At 43.9% G+C, this 23927-nt stretch overlaps 1 protein-coding gene across 1 annotated transcript in view; it reads left to right on the top strand.

The window, feature by feature from the left end:
* The window catches only part of LOC124795561 (glycine-rich protein DOT1-like), an 81316-nt gene extending 57604 nt beyond the window's left edge, over positions 1–23712 (top strand). Inside the window, exons 3-4 of the mRNA XM_047259634.1 lie at positions 11045–11278; positions 21345–23712. Coding sequence (XP_047115590.1) covers positions 11045–11278; positions 21345–22165 — 1055 coding nt within the window. The 3' untranslated portion in view covers positions 22166–23712. The remainder of the gene's footprint in view (positions 1–11044; positions 11279–21344) is intronic.
* The last annotated feature ends 215 nt before the right edge of the window (positions 23713–23927 follow it).

Genomic DNA, 23927 nt, shown 5'->3' with positions numbered 1-23927 from the left:
AGTAGGTACTGGGAGATGAAGAAACTTGCACAGGGTAGGGTAGCATGGGGAGCTGCATCAAACCAGTCTCAGGACTGAAGACCACAACAACAACAACAACAACGTGTCCACAACCGCTGTACAGGCACTGGCATCTGCAGCAACATGGTTGAAAGTCCAGCCTTTTTTGATTAAACAGGCCACCGTTGCAACTTGCACTACATTAAGATGTCCCAATGCATGTGATTGGTTGAATACAACGTCCACAAATGACGACTCGCATCTGAGCATAACACAGCCAACAGATGGAGAATGACTTTAGTTGTTACCTACACTGATCCTAATAGTATTTGCATGAATCGGTATTCAAGAATGGCTTCTGTTGGTGGAAATGCATGCTCTTGATCGCCGAATCATACGGGTGGGGAGCTTCTGTAACGAATTTGCAGCAGTCCTAGTGACTGTGACTGGTGGAGTGCAGTCACCTGAAAAGCGGATTCTGGTACGGTACGACTACAGATGTGACACAATTGCTGGTATCAAGCATGCGCGTCTAAGGGAATGAAAGTTTTTACAGCACTGTTATTGGTTTTCCACTACAAATTGCCTTGGCTGTAGTTCGTTCCGTTGCCTGAGTCTTATCACAACACGTACGTTGTTAGATGTTTTCTGTGAATCCTGTCTTGTAAAATGCACACCCAAAACAGCCACTGCATCAACTAGTTACTCCCAAATACTCCATACTACCATAACTAAAATAGGGTGACAGTTTACAATCAAAAAGGGGAAGTATGAGAGCATTCTGGAAAGTTCTCGACCTGATAGTGAAAACAACCATTTTCACTGATCAGCCAGAACATTATGACCACCTAACTAACAGGCAGAATGTCCACCTTTGACATGGATAACACTGGCGACGTGTCGTCGCATGTAAGCGATGACGTCTTGGTAGGCCACTGGAGGGAGCTGCACCATATCTGCACACAAGTCACCTAATTCCCGTAAAAATTTGTGGTAGGGTGGGGGGAATGGGAGGGGCAATGAGCTCTGATGCCGTGTTCGATCACATCCCAGATGTGTTAGATTGGGTTCAGATCTGGCGAGTTAGGGGACCAAAAAATCAACTGGGAATCGCCACTGTGTTCCTTGAACCTTTCCATCACACTCCTGGCCTTGTGACATGGTGCATTATCTTGTTGAAAAATGGCACTCCTATAGGGAAACATTATCGTTATGAAGTGGTGTTTAGTTTGCAACCAGTGTACGATACTCCTTGGCTATCGTAGTACCTTGCACAAGCTCCACTGGACCGTTGGATGCCCACGTGAATGTTCCCTAGAGCGTAATGCAGCTGCCGTCGTTTTGTCTACGTCTCCCAGCGCAGGTGCCAAGAAGCTGTTCTCCTGGAAGGCGACAGATTTGCAGCCTCCCATCTGCATGATGAAGAAGGTACCAGGATTCATCAGACCGTGCAACACTTTGCCACTGTGCCAACGTCCAGTGCCGATGGTCACGTGCCAATGTCAGTCGTAGTCACTGATGCCGTGGTATTAACTTTAGCACATGCATGCGTTATCAGCTGCTTAGGCCCAGCGTTATGAGTGTTCCGTAGACCGTGTGTTCAGACACACGTGTGCTCTGCTCAGCATTAAATCCTGATGTTAGTTCCGCCACAGTACACCGCCTGTTGTTTTACCAGTCTGCCCAGCCTACGACGCCCGACATATATTATGAGGGTGGTCGACAACACCACAACGTCTGGGCGTGGCTTCACATTGGTTTCGCCACGTGTTGAAACACAAACCACAACACTCCTCGACCACCCAACAAGTCGTGCAGTTTCCGAAATGCTCATGCTGAGCCTCTGGGCCACCGCAATCCACCCTCGTTCAAACTCAGACAGATCGCGCACCTTCCCCGTTCTACACATGGGCAGCACTCTCACTGATATAGTATGTACCGTGCGCGTGTCTTGGCTAGCAGTCGTTCCTCAGCTATCGCCTGGACAGGTTTTTATCGGTAGTGGATCGGTGGTCATAATGTCCGGGCTGATCATCGTATGTTTTCAAAGAAATTTTATTTTTCAAAATAATCTTCCGTTATACCAATACATTTTATCCAGCGGTGTTCCAATACCATCTCCTCTCTGTACTGTAGCTGCAGAAGCGCTTCAAAGTACCCATCTACAGCCGCATTTGTTTCTTGACTGTACAGAAAGTGCTGACCAGTGAAGAATTTCTTCACATCTGAAAATAGGTCTAAGTCCAAGGGAGCCAAATCTGGAGAATAGCGTGGATGTTTCTGCATATGGCAGTGCAAATCCCTCAATTTCCCCATTGCCAAAACATTTTTCTGGTGGGTGCATTGTCTGAAGGACGATGAGTTTTTCCTTGAAGACAGATGTTTTCATGAATGCTAGGGTCCAGTTTCGTTGGAAGCTGAGAGCAGTATTTTCCAGTGACGGTTTTACGTTTCTCAAGATAGTTAATCAACAAATTCCTTTCACATCGCGAAACACTGACACCTTGATCTTTCCCACTGGTGGCACCGTCCTTCCAGTCCATGGAGCTGCTCCACTGGCTTCTGTCCCACTGCATAGAGTGCTGTTTGTATTGGGGTGCGTGGTGGTGAATCCAGGTTTCATCCACTGTCGTTGATCAACGTAAAAAAAGTTGCTTCTGTTTTTCTTAAAACGTACTAACCACTTTACAGAAAGTTCAGTGCAAATCCAATTGTGATACACAGTGAGCAGCCTTACCACCTATCTTGGGAAAGCTTTCTTATGTTCAGTTCCCAGTGTAAGATGCGACCAACACGTTCCTTTCATATCCCTACAGCGTTAGAAGTTTCACACACCTGTACACGCCGATCTTTGAAAATCATAACACGTCCTTTGTGAATAATTTCCAGTGTGCTTGCACTTTTTGCACGCATTCCGCATGAATCATCAACGACCCTTTCACGGCCACACTTAAACTCGATCACCCATCGCTTCATGCTGTGAATTGAAGGTGAAAAGCCATCGTAGTGAAAGGTATGTGCTAAGGTCTGATCAGGGTAGCTCCAGAAAATAGTCGGTAGTTGCCAACAGCAAGGTGGAACGAGTATAATATCTTTGAGTAGGAGGCTCTTTGATGGTTAAGAGAGCCGGGCGTGTGCAGAAAAAAAAAATACTGGGGAGTCGCAGGTAGGTGCCTGGAGGAATCAGATGTGTGGTTACAGCTGTAAGGTAGGTCGCGCTCGCTGCCCCAGACCAAACCTTAGTACATAAATGAGAGTAGATATATAATGATTTGAAATTGGTTTTACGCTTACTGTGTGAAACCTTGGACATACAAATCCTAACTCTGAATATTATCTAAAAAAACAAATTTCAGATCATTATGTATCTCCTCTCATTTACGTGCTAAGGTTTGGTCTGGGGCAGCGAGCTCGACCTACCTTACAGGCTAAAATGGTTCAAATGGCTCTGAGCACTATGCGACTTAACTTCTGAGGTCATCAGTCGCCTAGAACTTAGAACTAATTAAACCTAACTAACCTAAGGACATCACACACATCAATGCCCGAGGCAGGATTCGAAACTGCGACCGTAGCAGTCGCGCGGTTCCGGACTGAAGCGCCTAGAACCGCGAGACCACCGCGGCCGGCTCCTCTTTTCACATAGCCTTTCTAGGTGTCCATAGAATACAACCCTTGGCTCTGTTATATCATACACTAATTTACATTTCCCATTCTCACATATTAGTCCCAAGACTTTCCTGATTATCCTTCCTTCTCTTCTGTTTCACCCAATTCGTTAACTGTATTTAACGAGAGTCATTCTGAAGCATAATTACAGTGCTGCAGTGCCAGAGTTTTGCATTCATGGAAACAGATTTCTTGTTAGACAGGTTTCTTGTTACTTGAAAAGCCACCTCCAGTTTCCTTGTTCTTGTTGTTAGGTTCTTTGTGCAAAGCATTTCGCTGTATTATTTCACCTAGACGTTTAAATTTTGTAGTCTTTTTTATTGTTCCATCATCAATTTCGATGTATTTCAGTGCCTTCTTCGCATCTGTCATATTATTCTGGTTCTTTTCTTTTCCTAAAGATATGCGTAGACATCCTTTTGAAGCTTTCTCTTGAAGCATATTTATCTGCACAGTTGCATCGTCTATAGATTCAGCTAAGATGACAAAATCGTCTGCAGAAGGCAAACGATCAAAGCTCAGGTTATCCCCCTCTCTCCCAACTTCCATTTTTTAATTTCCTTTATTAGAGTTCTTTTCCTCCATTCCCTAATTACCTTTTCTACTACCAGTTGAAAAGCAATAGGAACAATCCATCTTCTTGTCTTACACCAGTTCTGATACCAAAAGCCTCGGAAGTTCCACCTAATACTTTAACTTTTGATTTTGTATTTGTTAGTGTGTGTTTTCTGATTGCCATTGATTTATTGTGAGCTCCAAACTCTTTTACATTGTTAAATAACGTTTCCTGCCGGGCAAGTTGCAGAACTCGGACTGCGGGTTCAGTAGTCCTTTCCTGAATCTTCTCTGGGCGCACATTACAATTATGACTTTTTAACTTTAGTAGGCGTTTCCACTTATCACCAGTTGCCTGTTCTCGGATGCCACTAATTTCAATCCTGACACAGCTCTCTTTTCCATGGCTTTGGCTGTGGTTTACCTGCACATTCCCCTCGGCTGCCTCTCCCTGGCGGAGACCATTTGAGCCAACACTGCGGCCGTCATCATTTTTCCATCGGTCGGACTTGTCCATGCCATTTCAGAGCTCGAACATCAATCCTGTCTGTGACTAGTTCCACTGAATCCATCTCCATTCTTGCGTATTCATTCCTCAGTCGATCCTAGCGAGCCGCTCTATTGCTCCGACGTAACCAACCCATTTCGACAGCCCCCGCTTTCCACCTTCGTCTCTCGTTGAATGTTCAACACTCTGAGCCATATGTCAGAATGTTTTCAACCACAGAACGAAAGACAACTTTTTTTTTCTGGATATGTGCCGACACCAAAAGATGTTATTTACTGATCTACCACCACCCTCTCGCTCGACTTATCCTTTGGGATATGTCAACATCACACTGTCCAGTCTTATCGATTAGTGAAGCGAGACACTTGAACACTACACATTTCTTACCCGGCCAAACTCAAAACCCAAATCCTCGTCTTGTCCACATCCAACAGCAAGATATTCTATTTTATCAATATTGACTGTTAGTACCCATTGTTTATGAGTATCAAATTAATTTTCTCACTTGATGCATGGCATCATCCTTATCCAAAGTCATAAATACTTGATCGTCAGCAAACAGTAACGAATGTAAGCTTTGATGCAGTAATGACTGACACATCCAAACTTCTGCAATGTCTACTCCAGTAACGAAGAACAACTTCTAAATACAACTTAAATAAGGTTGTTGGTACAAAATATCCACATCTTAATCCTCTACATGCTTCATAGCCTTCCAGTAGTACAATCAACGTTCACAATTGCCTCGCATTGATGGTACATGCTTTTCACCAACTCTGTTAATGAACCATCCACTCCAACTTTTCCAGTGTTCCTTAGCAGAGAATCATAGGCCTTTTGTAAATCAACAAACACCAAATGGTGATTCTGATTTTTTGCGATCATTTTCTGACATATCTGGGGTATACAAAAGACGTTATGAGCACTGCTTCTCTGAGCAGTAAAGCCGGACTATTCCTGCGATTCAACAACCTGTGAAATCTTTTCTAAGCTTTTCTTTACTGTTGTATTGTATGTCAACCGGGGACCTAGAAACGACGGAGAGGCTCCGTCCCCGCCGCAACCGCAGTGGTCCACAACCCCGCGATGACTGCCGCAGTCCACTTCACCCCTCCGCCGCACCACTCTGAACGCAGGGTTATTGTGCGGTTCGGCCCCCGGTGGACACCCCAGGGAACGTCACACCAGACGAGTGTAACCTCTATGTTAGCGTGGTATAGTAATGGTGGTGTACGCGTACGTGGAGAACTTGTTTGCGCAGCAATCGCCGACATAGTGTAACTGAGGCGGAATAAGGGGAACCAGCCAGCATTCGCCGAGGCAGATGGAAAACCACCTAAAAAGCATTCACAGACAGGCCGGTTCACCGGACATTGATACAAATCCGCCGGGCGGATTCGTGCCAGGGACCAGGCGCTCCTTCCCGCCCGGAAAGCCGTGCATTAGACCGCACGGCCAACCGGGCGGGCTGTTTTTGCAAATTTTTTTTTCTTTTTTTCTTTTTGTCATCAGTCTACTGACTGGTTTGATGCGGCCTGCCACGAATTCCTTTCCTGTGCTAACCTCTTCATCTCAGAGTAGCACTTGCAACCTACGTCCTCAATTATTTGCTTGATGTATTCCAACCTCTGTCTTCCTCTACAGCTTTTGCCCTCTGCAGCTCCCTCTGGTACCATGGAAGTCATCCCCTCATGTCTTAGCGGATGTCCTATCATCCTGTCCCTTCTCCTTATCAGTGTTTTCCACATATTTCTTTCCTCTCTGATTCTGCGTAGAACCTCCTCATTCCTTACCTTATCAGTCCACCTAATTTTCAACATTCGTCTATAGCACCACATCTCAAATGCCTTTTTTGCCATAGCGAGTCTGCTTTTGATGTCCTCCTTGCTCTGTCCGTCATTGGTTATATTGCTGCCTAGGTGGCAGAATACCTTAACTTCATTGAATTCGTGACCATCAATCCTGATGTTAAGTTTCTCGCTGTTCTCATGTCTACTACTTCTCATTACCTTCGTCTTTCTCCGATTTACTCTCAAACCATACTGTGTACTCATTAGACTGTCCATTCCGTTCAGCAGATCATTTAATTCTTCTTCACTTTCACTCAGGATAGCAATGTCATCAACGAATCGTATCATTGATATCCTTTCACCTTGTATTTTAATTCCACTCCTGAACCTTTCTTTTATTTCCATCATTGCTTCCTCGATGTACAGATTGAAGAGTAGGGGCGAAAGGCTACAGCCTTGTCTTACACCCTTCCTAATACGAGTACTTCGTTCTTGATCGTCCACTCTTATTATTCCCTCTTGGTTGTTGTACATATTGTATATGACCCGTCTCTCCCTATAGCTTACCCCTACTTTTTTCAGAATCTCGAACAGCTTGCACCATTTTATATTGTCGAACGCTTTTTCCAGGTCGACAAATCCTATGAAAGTGTCTTGATTTTTCTTTAGCCTTGCTTCCATTATTATCCGTAACGTCAGAATTGCCTCTCTCGTCCCTTTACTTTTCCTAAAGCCAAACTGATCTTCACTTAGCGCATTCTCAATTTTCTTTTACATTCTTCTGTATATTATTCTTGTAAGCAGCTTCGATGCATGAGCTGTTAAGCTGATTGTGCGATAATTCTCGCACTTGTCAGCTCTTGCCGTCTTCGGAATTGTGTGGATGATGCTTTTCCGAAAGTCAGATGGTATGTCGCCAGACTCATATATTCTACACACCAACGTGAATAGTCGTTTGGTTGCCACTTCCCCCAATGATTTTAGAAATTCTGATGGAATGTTATCTATCCCTTCTGCCTTATTTGACCGTAAGTGCTCCAAAGCTCTTTCAAATTCCGATTCTAATACTGGATCCCTATCCCTTCTAAACCGACTCCTGTTCCTTCTTCTATCACATCAGACAAATCTTCACCCTCATAGAGGCTTTGAAGGTATTCTTTCCACCTATCTGCTCTCTCCTCTGCATTTAACAGTGGAATTCCCGTTGCACTCTTACTGTTACCACGTTGTTTTTAATGTTACCAACGGTTGTTTTGACTTTCCTGTTTGGTGAGTCTGTCCTTCCGACAATCATATCTTTTTCGATGTCTTCACATTTTTCCTGCAGCCATTTCGTCTTAGCTTCCCTGCACTTCCTATTTATTTCATTCCTCAGCGACTTGTATTTCTGTATTCCTGATTTTCCTGGAACATGTTTGTACTTCCTCCTTTCATCAATCAGCTGAAGTATTTCTTCTGTTACCCATGGTTTCTTCGCAGCTACCTTCTTTGTACCTATGTTTCCCTTCCCAACTTCTGTGATGGCCCTTTTTAGAGATGTCCATTCCTCTTCAACTGTACTGCCTACTGCGCTATTCCTTATTGCTGTATCTATAGCGTTAGAGAACTTCAAACGTATCTCGTCATTCCCAAGTACTTCCGTATCCCAGTTCTTTGCGTATTGATTCTTCCTGACTAATGTCTTGAACTTCAGCCTACGCTTCATCACTACTATATTGTGATCTGAGTCTATATCTGCTCCTGGGCACGCCTTACAATCCAGTATATGATTTCGGAATCTCTGTCTGACCATGATGTAATCTAATTGAAATCTTTCCGTATCTCCCGGCCTTTTCCAAGTATACCTCCTCCGCTTGTGAATCTTGAACAGGGTATTCGCTATTACTAGATGAAACTTGTTACAGAACTCAATTAGTCTTTCTCCTCTTTCATTCTTTGTCCCAAGCCCATATTCTCCTGTAACCTTTTCTTCTACTCCTTCCCCTACAACTGCATTCCAGTCGCCCATGACTATTAGATTTTCGTCCCCGTTTACATACTGCATTACCCTTTCAATATCCTCATACACTTTCTCTATCTGTTTATCTTTAGCTTGCGACGTCGGCATGTATACCTGAACTATCGTTGTCGGTGTTGGTCTGCTGCCGATTCTGATTAGAACAACCCGGTCACTGAACTGTTTACAGTAATACATCCTCTGCCCTACCTTCCTATTCATAACGAATCCTACACCTGTTATACAATTTTCTGTTGCTGTTGATATTACCCGATACTCATCTGACAAGAAATCCTCGTCTTCCTTCCACTTCACTTCACCGACCCCTACTATATCTATATTGAGCCTTTGCATTTCCCTTTTCAGATTTTCTAGTTTCGCTACCACGTTCAAGCTTCTGACATTCCACGCCCCGACTCGTAGAACGTTATCCTTTGGTTGATTATTCAATATTTTTCTCATGCTAACCTCCCCCTTGGCAGTCCCCTCCCGGAGATCCAAATGGGGGACTATTCCGGAATCTTTTGCCAATGGAGAGATCATCATGACACTTCTTCAATTACAGGCCACATGTCCTGTGGATACACGTTACGTGTCTTTAATTCAGTGGTTTCCATTGCCTTCTGCATCCTCATGTCGTTGATCATTGCTGATTCTTCCACTTTTAGGGGCAATTTCCCACCCCTAGGATAAGACAGTGCCCTGAACCTCTATCCGCTCCTCCGGCCTCTTTGACAAGGCCGTTGGCAGAATGAGGCTGACTTCTTATGCCGGAAGTCTTCGGCCGCCAATGCTGATTATTTATCAAAATTTAGGCTGTGGCGGGGATCGAACCCAGGACCGAAGACGTTTTGATTATGAATCAAAGACGCTACCCCTAGACCAAACTATCTAATAACCTACTCGTCGAAGCCATTACACTTATTCCCCTCATATTAGTCGCATCTCTGCTCCCATTCTTCTATGTGACATCTCCCATTCTTGGAGTACGTCATCTCCTTAAATAACTTTATTAAAAATATTTATCAGCGCTGCTACTACTTCAGGTCGTGCGTACTTCAGTAATTCAATTACTATACCTCCAGGACGGGCTGCCTTTCCAGTTTTTGAATTTTGAAAGGCCTGATAAATTTCATTGCCAGTCACCCTTCCACGCGATCCACTTCATTCTGCTCTCGTCGAAACTCTTCCCTATCTTCTGCAAGAAGATCTTTAGACTGTGTCTTCCACTCAAAAATGGCAATCATTCTGGCTCTCTCTTCTAGTTTCAGCTGGAGCTCTTCTCACTTGACGTAGGAATTGCCAAACTTCTGAAGCCCTCTGTTGTATCCAACTAAATGTTCTAAAATTGGTTCAAATGGTACTGAGCACTATGGGCCTTAATATCTGAGGTCATCATTCCCCTAGAAGCTAGAACTACTGAAACCCAACTAACCTAAGGACATCACACACATCCATCCCCGAGGCAGGATTGAAACCTGTTACCATAGCGGTCGTGTGGTTCCAGACTGAAGCACCTAGAACCGCTCGGCCACACCGGCCGGCTAAATGTTCTACGTCGGCACATTTCTTCTTCCACGACTCCTCTTTAGCCTGGGTAACCATCCTTTAAATACATCCCTCTTAACTGTGTTGCAGTGATCAATGTCTTCCTGCCTTTAAGGGTTTAACAATTTCTCTTGAGCATTCTTCTTTTCCTCAGCCCTTTCTCTTAAGGCCTGAGTCATCCACTTAGCGCCACTTCTTCTTCCTCCTCCACTTCTAACAGCCTCTTCATCAGCTCCCAGAAAACATGATTCTGGCTCCTCACACAATGATGTTGCATTTCCGTCCTTATCCAGTCTGAGTTTCTCCTCAACTCGTCTCTGGTAAAGGTCTCCTACACTCCAGCACTGCAGAAGTCCTAGCTTTAGCCGTGGCGTTCCTGTACTGAGTCCTTCTTCCTGTTCCCTCTCTACATCCTTGAATCTTAGCAGAATTGTGACTCTTCCCAGTACTGTATGGTCATATATACGTCCGTGAAGGGACTGGATGATAGGACATCTGTAAAGACATCAGGGAATGACTTCCATGACACTAGAGAGAGCTCTGGAGAGCAAAAACTGTGGAGGAAGGCAGCGACTGGAATACATCCAGCAAATAACTGAGGACGGAAGTTGCAAGTGCCACTACTTCGAGATGTAGAGGTTCGCACAGGAGACTGATTATCCAAAAAGAAGGTCCATCTTCGTGCCAGGAGGTCTTGGGGACTACGGCCGTTCACTATTGTATGAATTACGGCTGTAGGGGTTCCATTTCTTACAATATGGTGATGTATTCCACATCCTGGCCCTCGAAACACTCTGCGCGCCCTGATAAGTGCGCAGTTGAGCGCCCCACAAACCAAACATCATCATCGAAACACTCTCACGCCCTGAACGAATTTCACTGGGTGCAAATTACCGTGGGAACATTTTACACGACAGCTGTGACACTAGCAGGTGGACGCAGCAAGGTGACAGGTGTGCAGTGTCCACCGTGTTGCAGGGGCGCCCCCGAAGGAACCGCGCCAGATGGTTGGCCGCGCCCGGTTCCTGCAGGGCGAGGAGGCGCGACTGGTGCGCAGCGCAGCCACAGCGGGGCCCAACCTGTACTCGCCGGCCGTCGTCAGCGGGCCGGCCGCACAGCTGGAGAGGGTGCGCGCCCCCTATGACTACTACCCCAAGTACCACCCCTCAGCCGCGGGGTCGCCGCCGGGGGACGAGGACCGCCTCGACAGAGGTCAGTGCGACGCCGAAACACCTCACTCCACTGTTGTTCATCCATACCTCATCATGATTAGATTAGATTAGATTAGTTTTTCGTTCCATAGATCCGTGCTGAGGAGATCCTCGTGGATGTGGAACATGTCAATATTTATTTAAGCTGAAATAACAATACTAATCGTATGAATACATACAATACATCATTTGTTTCTATTAAAAAATTCGTTAATGGAGTCGAAGGAGCTGGCCACTAGTAAGTCTTTCAGGCTCCTTTTAAACTGATATTTATTTGTAACTAAATTTTTTATGTTTGCTGGCAAATTATTGAAGATGAGTGTTCCTGAGTAGTGGACCCCTTTTTGAGCTAAAGTAAATGCTTTTAAGTCCTTGTGCAGATCATTTTTGTTCCTGGTATTGTACGTATGAACTGAGCTGTTTGTTGGAAAAAGAGATATATTATTTAGGACAAATTTCATTGAGGAGTAAATATACTGAGAGGCAGTAGTTAATATACCCAGTTCTTTGAAGAGGTTTCTACAGGACTTCCGTGAATTTACTCCACGAATAATACGTATTACACGCTTTTGGACTCTGAAAACTTTTGTTTGACTTGAAGAGTTACCCAAAAATATTATACCATATGACATTATGGAATGAAAGTCGGCAAAGTATGCAAGCTTTTTCATTTTTATGTCGCCTATGTCTGCTAACACTCGAATTCCAAATACATTCTGTGGTGTGCTCCTCCCAACTGAATTTATTATCAAGTTGTAATCCCAGGAATTTAAGACTGTCAACCTCTTCTATCTGCTCTTCTTCATACTTTATGCATATGCTGGGTGGAAACCTCTTACAGGTTCTGAATTGCATATAGTGAGTCTTTTCCAATTTTAATGTCAGTGAGTTGGCTTTAAACCATTTATTATTATCCATGGAAATATCATTAGCAGATCGTTCTAGAACTACACTGACATACTATTTCTTGCAATACTTTCGTCATCTGCAAACAAAACGAACTCTGCATCTGGCAGTGTAACTGCTGAGAGATGTATACAAGAAAAAGCAATGGCCCTAAGATGGATCCTTGTGGGACACCACATGTAATTTCTTCCCATTCTGATGATGACTGATGACTTAATTCACTCGTCCCTTGCACTGACGCCCTTTGTTTCCTGTTAGCGAGAACCATACTGACTTGAACCATTTTGCAACACTGCCCGTGACACCAGTGACATCATCATCTTCATTTTCTTCTTCTAGAGTTTCTAGCCACTGACCGAGTCTGATTAGAACACAAGTCTCTCCGTCTTTTCCTGACCTCCAGCTATGTCTCTCTCTGCACTCTGTCCCAGTCTTCATCACACTTTACTTCACCCCAACGATCCATCTGTCTCTCGGTCTCCATTTGGGTCTCTTGCCTCCTATTGTCACCCCATGGACTTTTCTCGGTATCTAGCCAACTTTCATTAACAATCCCATACCATCTTAAACGTTTCTTTTTTATGGTGTCTTGCATGAGTTACTCTCCCACTACTTGTCTTACCGCATCATTCGTTACTCTATTCGTTCTAGTAAATCATGTTCTCCTTTCTTGATATTTAATCTCTCAAACCCATATCCTGCTCACCTGCCTTTTCTTCATTACCCCCATTTCTGAGGCATACGTGAGAAATGAAGCATAATACTCGTACGCTCGGCACAATATTTCCTTAATTTATGGTGGTGCATCCTTGCTCCAGATATCTTCCACTCTGCAGGAAACATAGGCTCACCTTCATTTTTCACTCATCACCTTACCATTCTCCCTACTGTCTTTTATTATGCCCCCCAGCAACCTGAAATTTTCCTTTCTTATTACTTACCCTCTCATACTTATAACAATTCTATTCTGCTCTTAAATATTTCACATTGTCACCGTTACTACATATTTCCTTGCATTAAATTTTAGCCCATACTGTGTGCCACTTCTCCCACACATTTACCCTTTCTTGTACATTTCCTTCTCCATTTCTTCACATCATTAAATCACCTGCAAACTTCAGTGCTTTGATATCTTCATCTGCTATTCGCACTGCAACCCACGTCATTAACTCATGCGTGATGGTGGCGAAAAGTATAAAGTAGTACACAGCTCTGCTTCAGCCCATTTTTCTGTTCAAACCACTCTTCTCTCCTCCCACTTTGACACAACTCTCGCTTTCTTGATAGATTTCAGTTATTCCTCTCAAAACCAGTCTTCGAATTCCCCTTTCCTGAAGTGATTTAGATCTTGCCTTTTTTCACAGTATCATACTCCTCCTCAGTGCCCACAAAAACCAATTTCTCACCAGGCTCATAGTGCCTTTTTTGGATCTGCCTTACACTATAGATTTTCCTGCTCCAAACTCACATTGTTCCTCTCACTGTCCTCCTCTTTCAGTCCTCCTCCCTCCTCCTACTATCTCCCATACTCTCTTTTCAAATGGTTCAAATGGCTCTGAGCACTATGGGACTTAACATCTGAGGTCATCAGTCCCCTAGAACTTAGAACTACTTAAACCTAACCAACCTAAGGACATCACACAACACCCAGTCATCACGAGGCAGAGAAAATCCCTGACCCCGCCGGGAACTCTCTTTTCCATAATATTCTCAGATAACTTGGCAGTATGATACATCAAAGTAATTCTCCTATAATTCTGACATACTTTGCTGCAACTATTCTAAAAACTCACATTTCGATTCCACTTTCCCAGTCTCGAGGAGTCCTTCCTTTCCAAACAGGAAATGGGTATTACAGTTTCAAGTCTAGATAATGATTTCAAGCTTTTGAAACAGAAAAAGATTTGCTCAGAGTCTTTTTGGATCATCAGTCACCTGATTCTTTTGTTTTCCACTCTTGTATTTACTTCTTCATTTCAGAGCAGCACTTGCACGCAGCGTCATCAGTTATCTGTTGTATGTATTCAAATATCCGTCTTCCACTAAGGTTTTATCCTCTACAGCTCCCTATTGTACCATGAAAGTTATTCCCTGATGTTTTAACACATGTCCTATCAGTCTATCCCTTCTTATCGTCAATATTTTCCGCAAAGTTTCTCTCCTGACCGATGACGCACCTCCTCATTTCTTGTATTAGCAGTCCACCTTAGCAGTCTTAAATTGCAAGTGCTGCGATTTTCTTCTTTCCCAGTTTTACAATGTTACTTATAATCCATCTTGACTGCAAAATCTTTATTCATATGACCGGTTTCGGTTCCCCTAGAACCATCAGATCTGATATTTCGGTTACAGGAGTAACCCGTCCACACACACAGCCACCTTCACATGCTGCGTGACATCACATCACATGTGATGCATGTCATCTTCTTCTTGTACTTCGACGGTGTCTTGAGCAATCTTCTTGCCATATATCTGACGGGCAATTCTGCCTTGTTCCATTCTAACAACATGGCCCACCTGTTGCATATTTCTTGCTTTGGCGACGATCACTACCAAGGTTTGGTCGGCTAGCCTCTCTGGTTCCTCGTTGGACCTCCAAACCCATTTTTATGTTGCCTGGATCACTGGTGCTCTGCTTTTTTGGTCATACTCCATCCTTCGGCTAGTATAACAGTACTGGCCTGATGACTGCAGAAGTGCCGCAACACGACGTGGCATGGACTAGACTAATGTCTGAAGTGCGGCTGAAGGGAACTGACACTATGAATCGTGCAGGGCTGTCCATAAATCCGTAATAGTACGAGGGGGTGGAGAGCTTTTCTGAACAGCGCTTTCCAGGGCATCCCAGATATACTCAATTATGTCCATGTCTGGGGAGTTTGATGGTCAGCGGAAGTGTTTAAACTGAGAAGAGTCTTCCTGGAGCCACTCTGTAGCAATTCTGGACGTTTGGGGTGTCGCATTGTCCTGCTGGAATTGCCAAAGTTCGTCGTAATGCACAATGGAGATGAATGGATGCAGGTGATCCGACAGGATGCTTACGAACGTGTCACCTGTCAGAGTCGTATCTGGACGTAGCAGGGATCCCATGTCACTCCAGCTGCTCACGCCCCACGCCATTACAGGGCCTCCACCATCTTCGAAAGCCCCCTGCTTACGTATAGGGTCCATGGATCCATGAGGCTGTCTCCATACAGGTACACGTACATCCACTCGATAGAATTTGAATCGAGACTCGTGTGACCAGGCAACACGTTTCCAGTCATCAACAATGTTGGTGTTGATGGGCCCAGGCGAGACACGAAGCTTAGTATCGTGCAGTCATCAAGGGTACACGAGTAGACCTTCGGCTCTGAAAGCCCATATCGATGACGTTTCTTTGAATGGTTCGCACGCTGACAGCTGTTGATGTCCCATCACTGAAATCTGCAGCAATTTGCGGAAGGATAGCACTTCGGTCACGTTGAACGATTCTGCTGAGTCGTCGTTGGCCCCGTTCCTGCGGGATCTTTATCCGGTCGCAGTAGTGTTGGAGATTTGATGTTTTACTATATTCCTGACATCCACGGTGCACTTGTGAAATAGTCGTACAGGAAAATCCTCACTACATTGCTACCTCGGAGATGCTGTGTACCACCGCTCGTGCGCCGACTATAACACCACGTTCAAACTCACTTAAATCTTGATAACCTGCCATTGAAGCAGCAGTAACCGATGTAACAACTGCGCCAGGCATTTGTTGTCTTAACATAGGCGTTGCCGGCTGCAGCGTCGTATCCTACCAGTTTCCATATCCCTGTATTTTAATACGCGCGCCCATAACAGTTTCTTTGGCACTTCAGGGTATTTGAAGCTAGGAGTGTTGGGGAAAGTGTAGTTTTGTACGTTAAAGTTATCACGTTATCCTTTAGTCATATTTTTCCTTCGTATGATCACATATTTTGTTTCTTCTTCATTAATTTTTAAACTTACTTTCACGGTGCTTTCATTTAGCTTCTTTCACAATTGTTGTTTCCTATTAAAACTTTTATCATCTGCATAGGCCAGTATATTTGATTGTCTTTCTGTGAAGTTTCCATTTGTTGCTCGTTTGGTTTCTCTTACCACATTTTCCATGACAAGGTTGAAGAAATTTGGGGATAGAACATCGCCTTGCTTCAGTCCAGTTTTGTTGTGAAAACAGTCGACACCGAGTCGCAGTATGCCACCCTGGTTCCTGCCTTCTGATTACATATTTTGATCAGGCTGAGCTTCTTGAGGATTCTATATTCTGCCATGATTTCCAATTCTATCCTTCTGTGCACTGAATCGTAGGCCCTCTGAAAGTATGAACAGGTAATGGATGCTCTTGTTGTGTTCCCATATTATTTTATTGATGGTCTTGATGCAGAATATGCTATTGTTGACATATATTTGATGTATTGACCAGTCACGGTCTGCCATCTCTGCCTCTTTCACTCTTTGCCCATCCTGCTTTCTTTACGTCTAAGGACAGAAACTCAGGTTGAAAGCTTCCTGAGATTATACATGTAGCATCTTTGATAGCTTACAACAATATCCAAGCAGACAACTCAGAGCATGCCATTCTTCAGCCATGTAATAACATAAGGAATTGATCAACTAAATGAGAACACTAAGAAAATGGTAGAGAAGTGTCTCCTTAAATAAAGCAGCCTTCTCTCTTAGGTGACTGGTACTTTTGTTCCAAAACATATAAAAGATGATCGGAATAATTTCATGATCTTTAGGTCGTATCAATGTTGACTAAAGAGAAATGAGAAATACTGTGCCGTTCAATGGTGATCAAGTCATATTGTCAGAAAAACATATTTAGGGTCATATCTCTTCGTACTAGCTTCGCAGAAGGGGATGTAGTATTAGAGGTACGTGTTGTGTCGACGACGTATCATTAGAGTCGGAACAGAAGTTTGGATTGTGGAAGAATCGGAAACGAGATCGGGCGTTTCTTTTCAAAGGACCATGCCGGTATTTGAATTAAGGCATTTGGGGAAATGACGGAGAACCTAATACTCTGTGGCTATTCGGGGACATGAACGTACGTTCTCCTGAATACAGATCTAGTGCCTTACGGCCTGGCCATCTACAATCTAAAAGGATTTTGTAGATGGTTGTTTGTTCCGTACTCAGTTTCTGGTCATTAATACAGGGACAAAATGTACGTCTTACTGATTACGACCAAGTATGATTCTGCATCAAATTTTGACTTTCTTTTACGTCAAGAGCGAATGGATTCTCATCTGTCAAAGCGGACGTTAAAGGTACGTTTGGCAAACAAGAATAAAGTGTACTGAGCATTCTCCAATACCAGAGAAACAGTGCGGTAAATGCCCTGAAGGGCACCACATCAATTCGGTCGAAACGTCGTCAATTTACTTGCTTTGGGCCATTGTTGTTCAGAAAACGTCTCCCGGTACAAACATTGAGTCTCATGGCCATTATTGTCCGCCAATCCGTACGGTAAATCGGCATCTTCCAAATCCCCTTTCGCATACATTTTCACTGCATCGTACCGGAATCCAGGTGCGCCATGAACTAAACACTTGTTGCGAGGTGCTTCCTACTAGCAGAATAATTAAATTAGCTGCATTTAAATACACGCCAAAAAAGTGAGTGTCATATCAACATTATCTTTCTTAAATTCGAACAGCAACCTCTGACGGTGAACCTGAGAATTACAATTTAAATTTACATTCTAAAAAAATGGTTCAAATGGCTCTAAACACTATGGGACTTAACATCTGAGGTCGTCAGTCGCCTAGACTTAGAACTACTGAAACCTAACTAACCTGACATGACACACATCCATGCCCGTGGCAGGATTCGAACCTGCGACAGTTGCAGCAGCGCGGTTGCGGACTGAAGCGCCTAGAAACGCTCGGCCACAGCGGCCGGCTGTACATTCGATGACGTAATTTTGAGCAACTCATGTACGAAAACGTTTGGTGTAATTCCGGTACGTTTTCTTTCTTTCTGTTTCGCATGATTGTTGTGATACTGAAGAGAAGCAGAAAATAAGCTCTAAAATGTAAACAAAGCTTTTCCGGACCCTGCCACAACTTTTTGTTGCTCATAAGGTTTATATTCAGGGTGAACCAAAATTCAAGCACTTGGACGCCACAGCATGATTCCTTACACACTACCAGCACAAAAATGTCTGTAACAAAATTTCGTGCCAATCATAGTTTCACGAAGAAATGAAAGACAAAGAAAGGCAATTTGGTAACTCTGTAATCAAACGTACGATGAGGGGGATTTGTTGTAGATAATGCAACTTTAAATCGATTCTCCAGAATCCATTTTTACTACCATTTATAATAGCGCCTACAGCTGTGATTCATTTACTTTTTCTTCACCGAGTCGTCATACAGTGCTGTACAGTTTTGCAGCCCACTTAGTACACTGGCTACAGTATTACGTTAGAACACTCGAGTTCGCGAATTCTATTCCGTGTATAGATTAACTTTGTTTAACTTCCTCGTTTTAGACAGCATGATATGGTACCTGGCTTCTTAATCTATAAGCAAATGCAGTAGGTCTCATACAGAGCACGTGCTCTCATTTAGTGCTAACACGGAAGTGAGTTACAGCCCTATCTCATTAGTCTAAATTCAAGTGAAGATTTCGGAGAAACATTATCCAGCGAGTCGCCAAACGTTCGGAGATCTGAGTGTGTTGTGAAAAGCACGCTGTCACTCACAGTGTATTTAAAATATTACATCTGTCTGCTGTTACTGAAAGTAATTAGCATACGTATGTTTAACCTACTTATTGAAAAGTTTTGTAATTATTTCTCTGCTACGGCATATAATTTATTTTTAACTATGATTACTCTTCACGAATATTTGTGACGTATCTGGTAAATACTTGTTATGCTCAACGTTTAAAAAATATACTTGTGGATTTCGTACCGTTTCATAAGCAGTGTATCTGCATTATTGGGCAGATCGAAATTAGAAAATTAAAAAAAAGAAACGGACAAGTTCGAGTGGGATTCTAACTTAATTAAATATTAATAATAATAATAACAAAAATAAGTATAATAGTAATAACGACTTCGTGTGGTCCCATGCCCTGGCCCAGGTCTTTATAGCGGACGCCACTTTGTGGGCCTGCGTGTCCCTGACCTACCCCATTTACCCAAGCGTGGAAGCAGGCCTACAGTTTATCGTGCAATACAAACCACGAGTTGCTTCTCGTGACTCCTCACATCGTTGAGAATTGAAGACTAGGTTAAAATGAAGAAAGAAAAATTCGTGTGTCGACATCTCGGTTTCCAAGCACGCGTTTTTCCACCTGACCACTACCCTTCACAGGTACATAAGTATTTGCAATTTATTTACAGGTTTTGATAAGAGAGCTAGCGAGTTTCTAAATATGTGACTTATATGGCCGTACCTTATGATTGCATGGACTTACAAGCTAAACTTATTCACACCGCCAAGGGACCGTAGACATTACTGTTGTTGTTGTGGTCTTCAGTTCTGAGACTGGTTTGATGCAGCTCTCCATGCTACTCTATCCTGTGCAAGCTTCTTCATCTCCCAGTACCTACTGCAACCTACATCCTTCTGAATCTGCTTAGTGTATTCATCTCTTGGTCTCCCTCTACGATTTTTACCCTCCACGGTGCCCTCCAATGCTAAATTTGTGATCCCTCGATGCCTCAAAACATGTCCTACCAACCGATCCCTTCTTCTAGTCTAGTTGTGCCACAAGCTCCTCTTCTCCCCAGTCCTACTCAATACCTCATTAGTTACGTGATCTACCCACCTTATCTTCAGCATTTCAGCATTCTTCTGTAGCACCACATTTCGAAAGCTTCTATACTCTTCTTGTCCAAACTAGTTATCGTCCATGTTTCACTTCCATACATGGCTACACTCCATACAAATACTTCAACAAACGACTTCCTGACACTTAAATCTATACTCGATGTTAACAAGTTTATCTTCTTCAGAAACGCTTTCCTTCCCATTGCCAGTCTACATTTTATATCCTCTCTGCTTCGACCATCATCGGTTATTTTACTCCCTAAATAGCAAAACTCCTTTACTACTGTAAGTGTCTCATTTCCTAATCTAATTCCCTCAGCATCACCCAATTTAATTTGACTACATTCCATTATCCTCGTTTTGCTTTTGTTGATGTTCGTCTTATATCCTCCTTTCAAGACACTGTCCATTCCCTTCAACTGCTCTTCCAAGTCCTTTGCTGTCTCTGACAGAATTACAATGTCATCGGCGAACCTCAAAGTTTTTACTTCTTCTCCATGAATTTTAATACCTACTCCGAATTTTTCTTTTGTTTCCTTCACTGCTTGCTCAATATACAGATTGAATAACATCGGGGACAGGCTACAACCCTGTCTCACTCCTTTCCCAACCACTGCTTCCCTTTCATGCCCCTCGACTCATATAACTGCCATCTGGTTTCTGTACAAATTGTAAATAGCCTTTCGCTCCCTGTATTTTACCCCTTCCACCTTTAGAATTTGAAAGAGAGTATTCCAGTTAACATTGTCAAAAGCTTTCTCTAAGTCTACAAATGCTAGAAACGTAGGTTTGCCTTTTCTTAATCTTTCTTCTAAGATAAGTCGTAAGGTCAGTATTGCCTCACGTGTTCCAACATTTCTACGGAATCCAAACTGATCTTCCCCGAGGTCGGCTTCTACCAGTTTTTCCATTCGTCTGTAAAGAATTCACGTTAGTATTTTGCAGACATTACTATTTGACATAAATTTCAGCTTCATACCCTTACCCGCTCTTGAGAAAAATGGGTCTTAACAGTTGCACAGACAGACGAGCAAAAACGCGATCCTATTACGTTTCTGTTTTTCCGATTGAGATACGGAACCATCCAGTGCACTAACTGGGTAGCAAGCCTAATTGTAATGAGTGAACGTTTTTGTCGTACATGACAGTATTCCCGAATTGCCTGTATCTGATGTTCATTTTCTACAGAAAATGTACACAGGGCGAAATTCTGTTACATATTTATGCTGCTAGTCTGCAGGGAATCCCGCTGTGGTATCCAGTTGCGTGAATTTGCGTCCAAAGTGTGTAATGGGTGTACTTTGCTGGTTGACTAATAAAGAGACAATAGTGCTTCCACTTTAGGTGAATGTCGTGGTTGCCTTGCAGCGGACAACTGCCTGGACGACAGAGGTGGCGGTGGGCACAGCCACGGTCCATGGCGCCCTGGTGGCGGCGGCACCAGCAGCTGGGGCCGCGGCTGGGGGCAGGCTGGAGGCGGCACCTGGTCTGGCGGGGGCGGCGCTGGGAGTGGCAGCTATCCTGGTGGGGGCGGGCGCCCCCATGCCGGGAGCGGAGGCTTCTCCGGTGGGCCGCGGCCCGGCGCTGGCGGTGGGAGCTTTCCCCATGCCGGCCACGCCGGCTTCCACCCTGGGGGCGGCGGGGGCTGGTACAACCAGAGGCCCAGCTTCCACCCCAGCAGTAGCGGCGGCGGCTATCCCAGCGGAGGCGGGGGCTCGTACCCCAGCGGTGGCGGCGGAGGCTACCCCAGTGGAGGCGGTCACTACCCAGCTCCAGGTGGAACCCACCACGGCGGGGCAGGAGCACGACCTCACGGTGGTCGCTACCCCACAGGGCCCGTTTATCCTAGTGGCGGTGGTGGTTATCCTGGGTACCCTGGATATCCGAGTGGGGGTGGAAGCTACCCTAGTGGAGCAGGTCACGGCGGATATCCTAGTGGTGGTGGTGGTGGTGGTGGCGGCTACCCTAGCGGGGGTGCTGGCTACCCCAGCGGAGGCGGTGGCTACCCCAGTGGCAGTGGAGGTTACCCCAGTGCTGGGGGCGGCTACTACCCAAGCGCTGGGGGCTGCAGTGGGCGGTGCCACCCCACTCACCCCACAGCTGGAACCGGCGGCAGTAGCGGACCACACCTCGGAGGGGGAACCGTCGGGTTTTACGGAAGGCGGAAGAAGAGCCATTGGTCTAAGTAAATGCACGACCTCCCTCTCTCATAGTTCCCAATGTACTTTTATCTGGACTCCATCTCTGCAGACTGTTCTAAAAAGGGGCAAGGCATCGCCATTACCTGCCAAGTTCTGTGAGAATTAATCGTATTTTAGCATAAGATGTAGCATAGTTAGACCCATAAAGACTGTAATTTATTTAGGCTTTTTGTTAAACATTGTTATTTGTAGTACGTAGTCCACTGATGCATATCGAATATAACATCGACATTTCTCGTTTCTTCACAATTCGTTAGCTGACGGCAAGTGATACAACGATCTCTATTTGTAAGTTTCCTTACATCACAAATACGTAATTTAATGCTGATATACGTCAGCTGTCACCGTCAGGTTACGGTCTATTGTTGAAGGCAAAGTTTAATTCCTAATTTACTTACGCGTTTTTAATTTATCCATGTTTAGATGTAAGACCGTTGCGGTACTCGACCTGAAAAATGAAATGGATGTTAAACCACACACGATACAAAAGTACTGAGTTGACGCCTTTCAAAATAACGTATCCTGCATCATTTGGAAATATCTACACACAAGAATCTTTGTTGCACGGAACACACAAACTTTCATCCACAATAAGTCTTAGCGTGGATGCACATTTCTAAATGCTGGATACAAATACCATGTAATGAGGTCTTGTTTACAGATATTTACGATGCTGAAGGCTCGTTCCTTCGAAACACGTTAAATTACTGCTTATACATCGTGCGTGGATCCAACATTTTTCAAGATACTTACGTCTGAACCGTAAGGTTTTACGAGTAACGTTCTAATATTCCTATCTTGATAAGAAATTGTTAGAGCAAAATGAAAAATCTTATATCTACAACCATGTTTTTCTGAGAGCGTTCAAATATAATAGAGACTGCTATGTTACAATACGTTTCCGGTAGCGGTCCACATATTATAATGATGTAAGATGTCAACGACTTCGCAAGTTGTGCGTGGAATTCATTCGCTGTGTTATTTTCTGCCTTTACTGTCTTCTTCGTATACAGATAACCTAAAGAGGTGAGTTACAAAATCGGGTTGCTAGAAGGTAACTCCTCCTTTTTGAAGTTTACAATAATCTGTGTGTGTCTCCATTGATAAACGTCTAAATTTCCTAACGGGAAATGACAGAAGCTACTACGAACGTGATGGTTCTCTATTATTGAACGCCTATTGCAACAACGACAGTGATAATTTTACGTTATCTCTTTTGAAAGTATTTATTTTAAAGACAAGATTTTCGTCACACCCAGTAGACTACGGACACTGTAAGGCGGAAACATGAAAGAGCTTGAAATATACTGTGAGAACTGTCTGTGAATTACGACATCTCTTACGTGAGACAGGCCTGGAGTGACTCACATTGTCCACCGTTTGCGTAATGGCGACTCCAGGGGCCTGTATAAAAGCAAGCCATGCGAAGGCAAGTCTAACTTGAAACCCGTAGATGTATTAAAACAGTCCGTGCAATATTTCTAATACTGCAATTACTTTTCTGTTTACTGAACAATGTATCTTTTATTGTGAAATAAAACTGTTTCTCTCATTTCCAGCTGCACAGTCTTGAGTCATTTCCATCTTTTATTCTAAAACAAAAATGTTTACTTCATTTTCTGCAGCACAACAACATCTATAATTTTACTGACAGGTTTGTAAAGCTTTCTACAATTATAGACTACTGCAATTTGAAACTTCTGGTCTCGTATTTTCGGAACGTACGCTTTCTCTAAAGTAATTAACTTAT

Source organism: Schistocerca piceifrons, chromosome 4 (assembly GCF_021461385.2).
Source record: "Schistocerca piceifrons isolate TAMUIC-IGC-003096 chromosome 4, iqSchPice1.1, whole genome shotgun sequence".
In the NCBI taxonomy this organism is placed as follows: domain Eukaryota; kingdom Metazoa; phylum Arthropoda; class Insecta; order Orthoptera; family Acrididae; genus Schistocerca; species Schistocerca piceifrons.
This window is presented reverse-complemented; position numbering and strand designations above follow the sequence as displayed.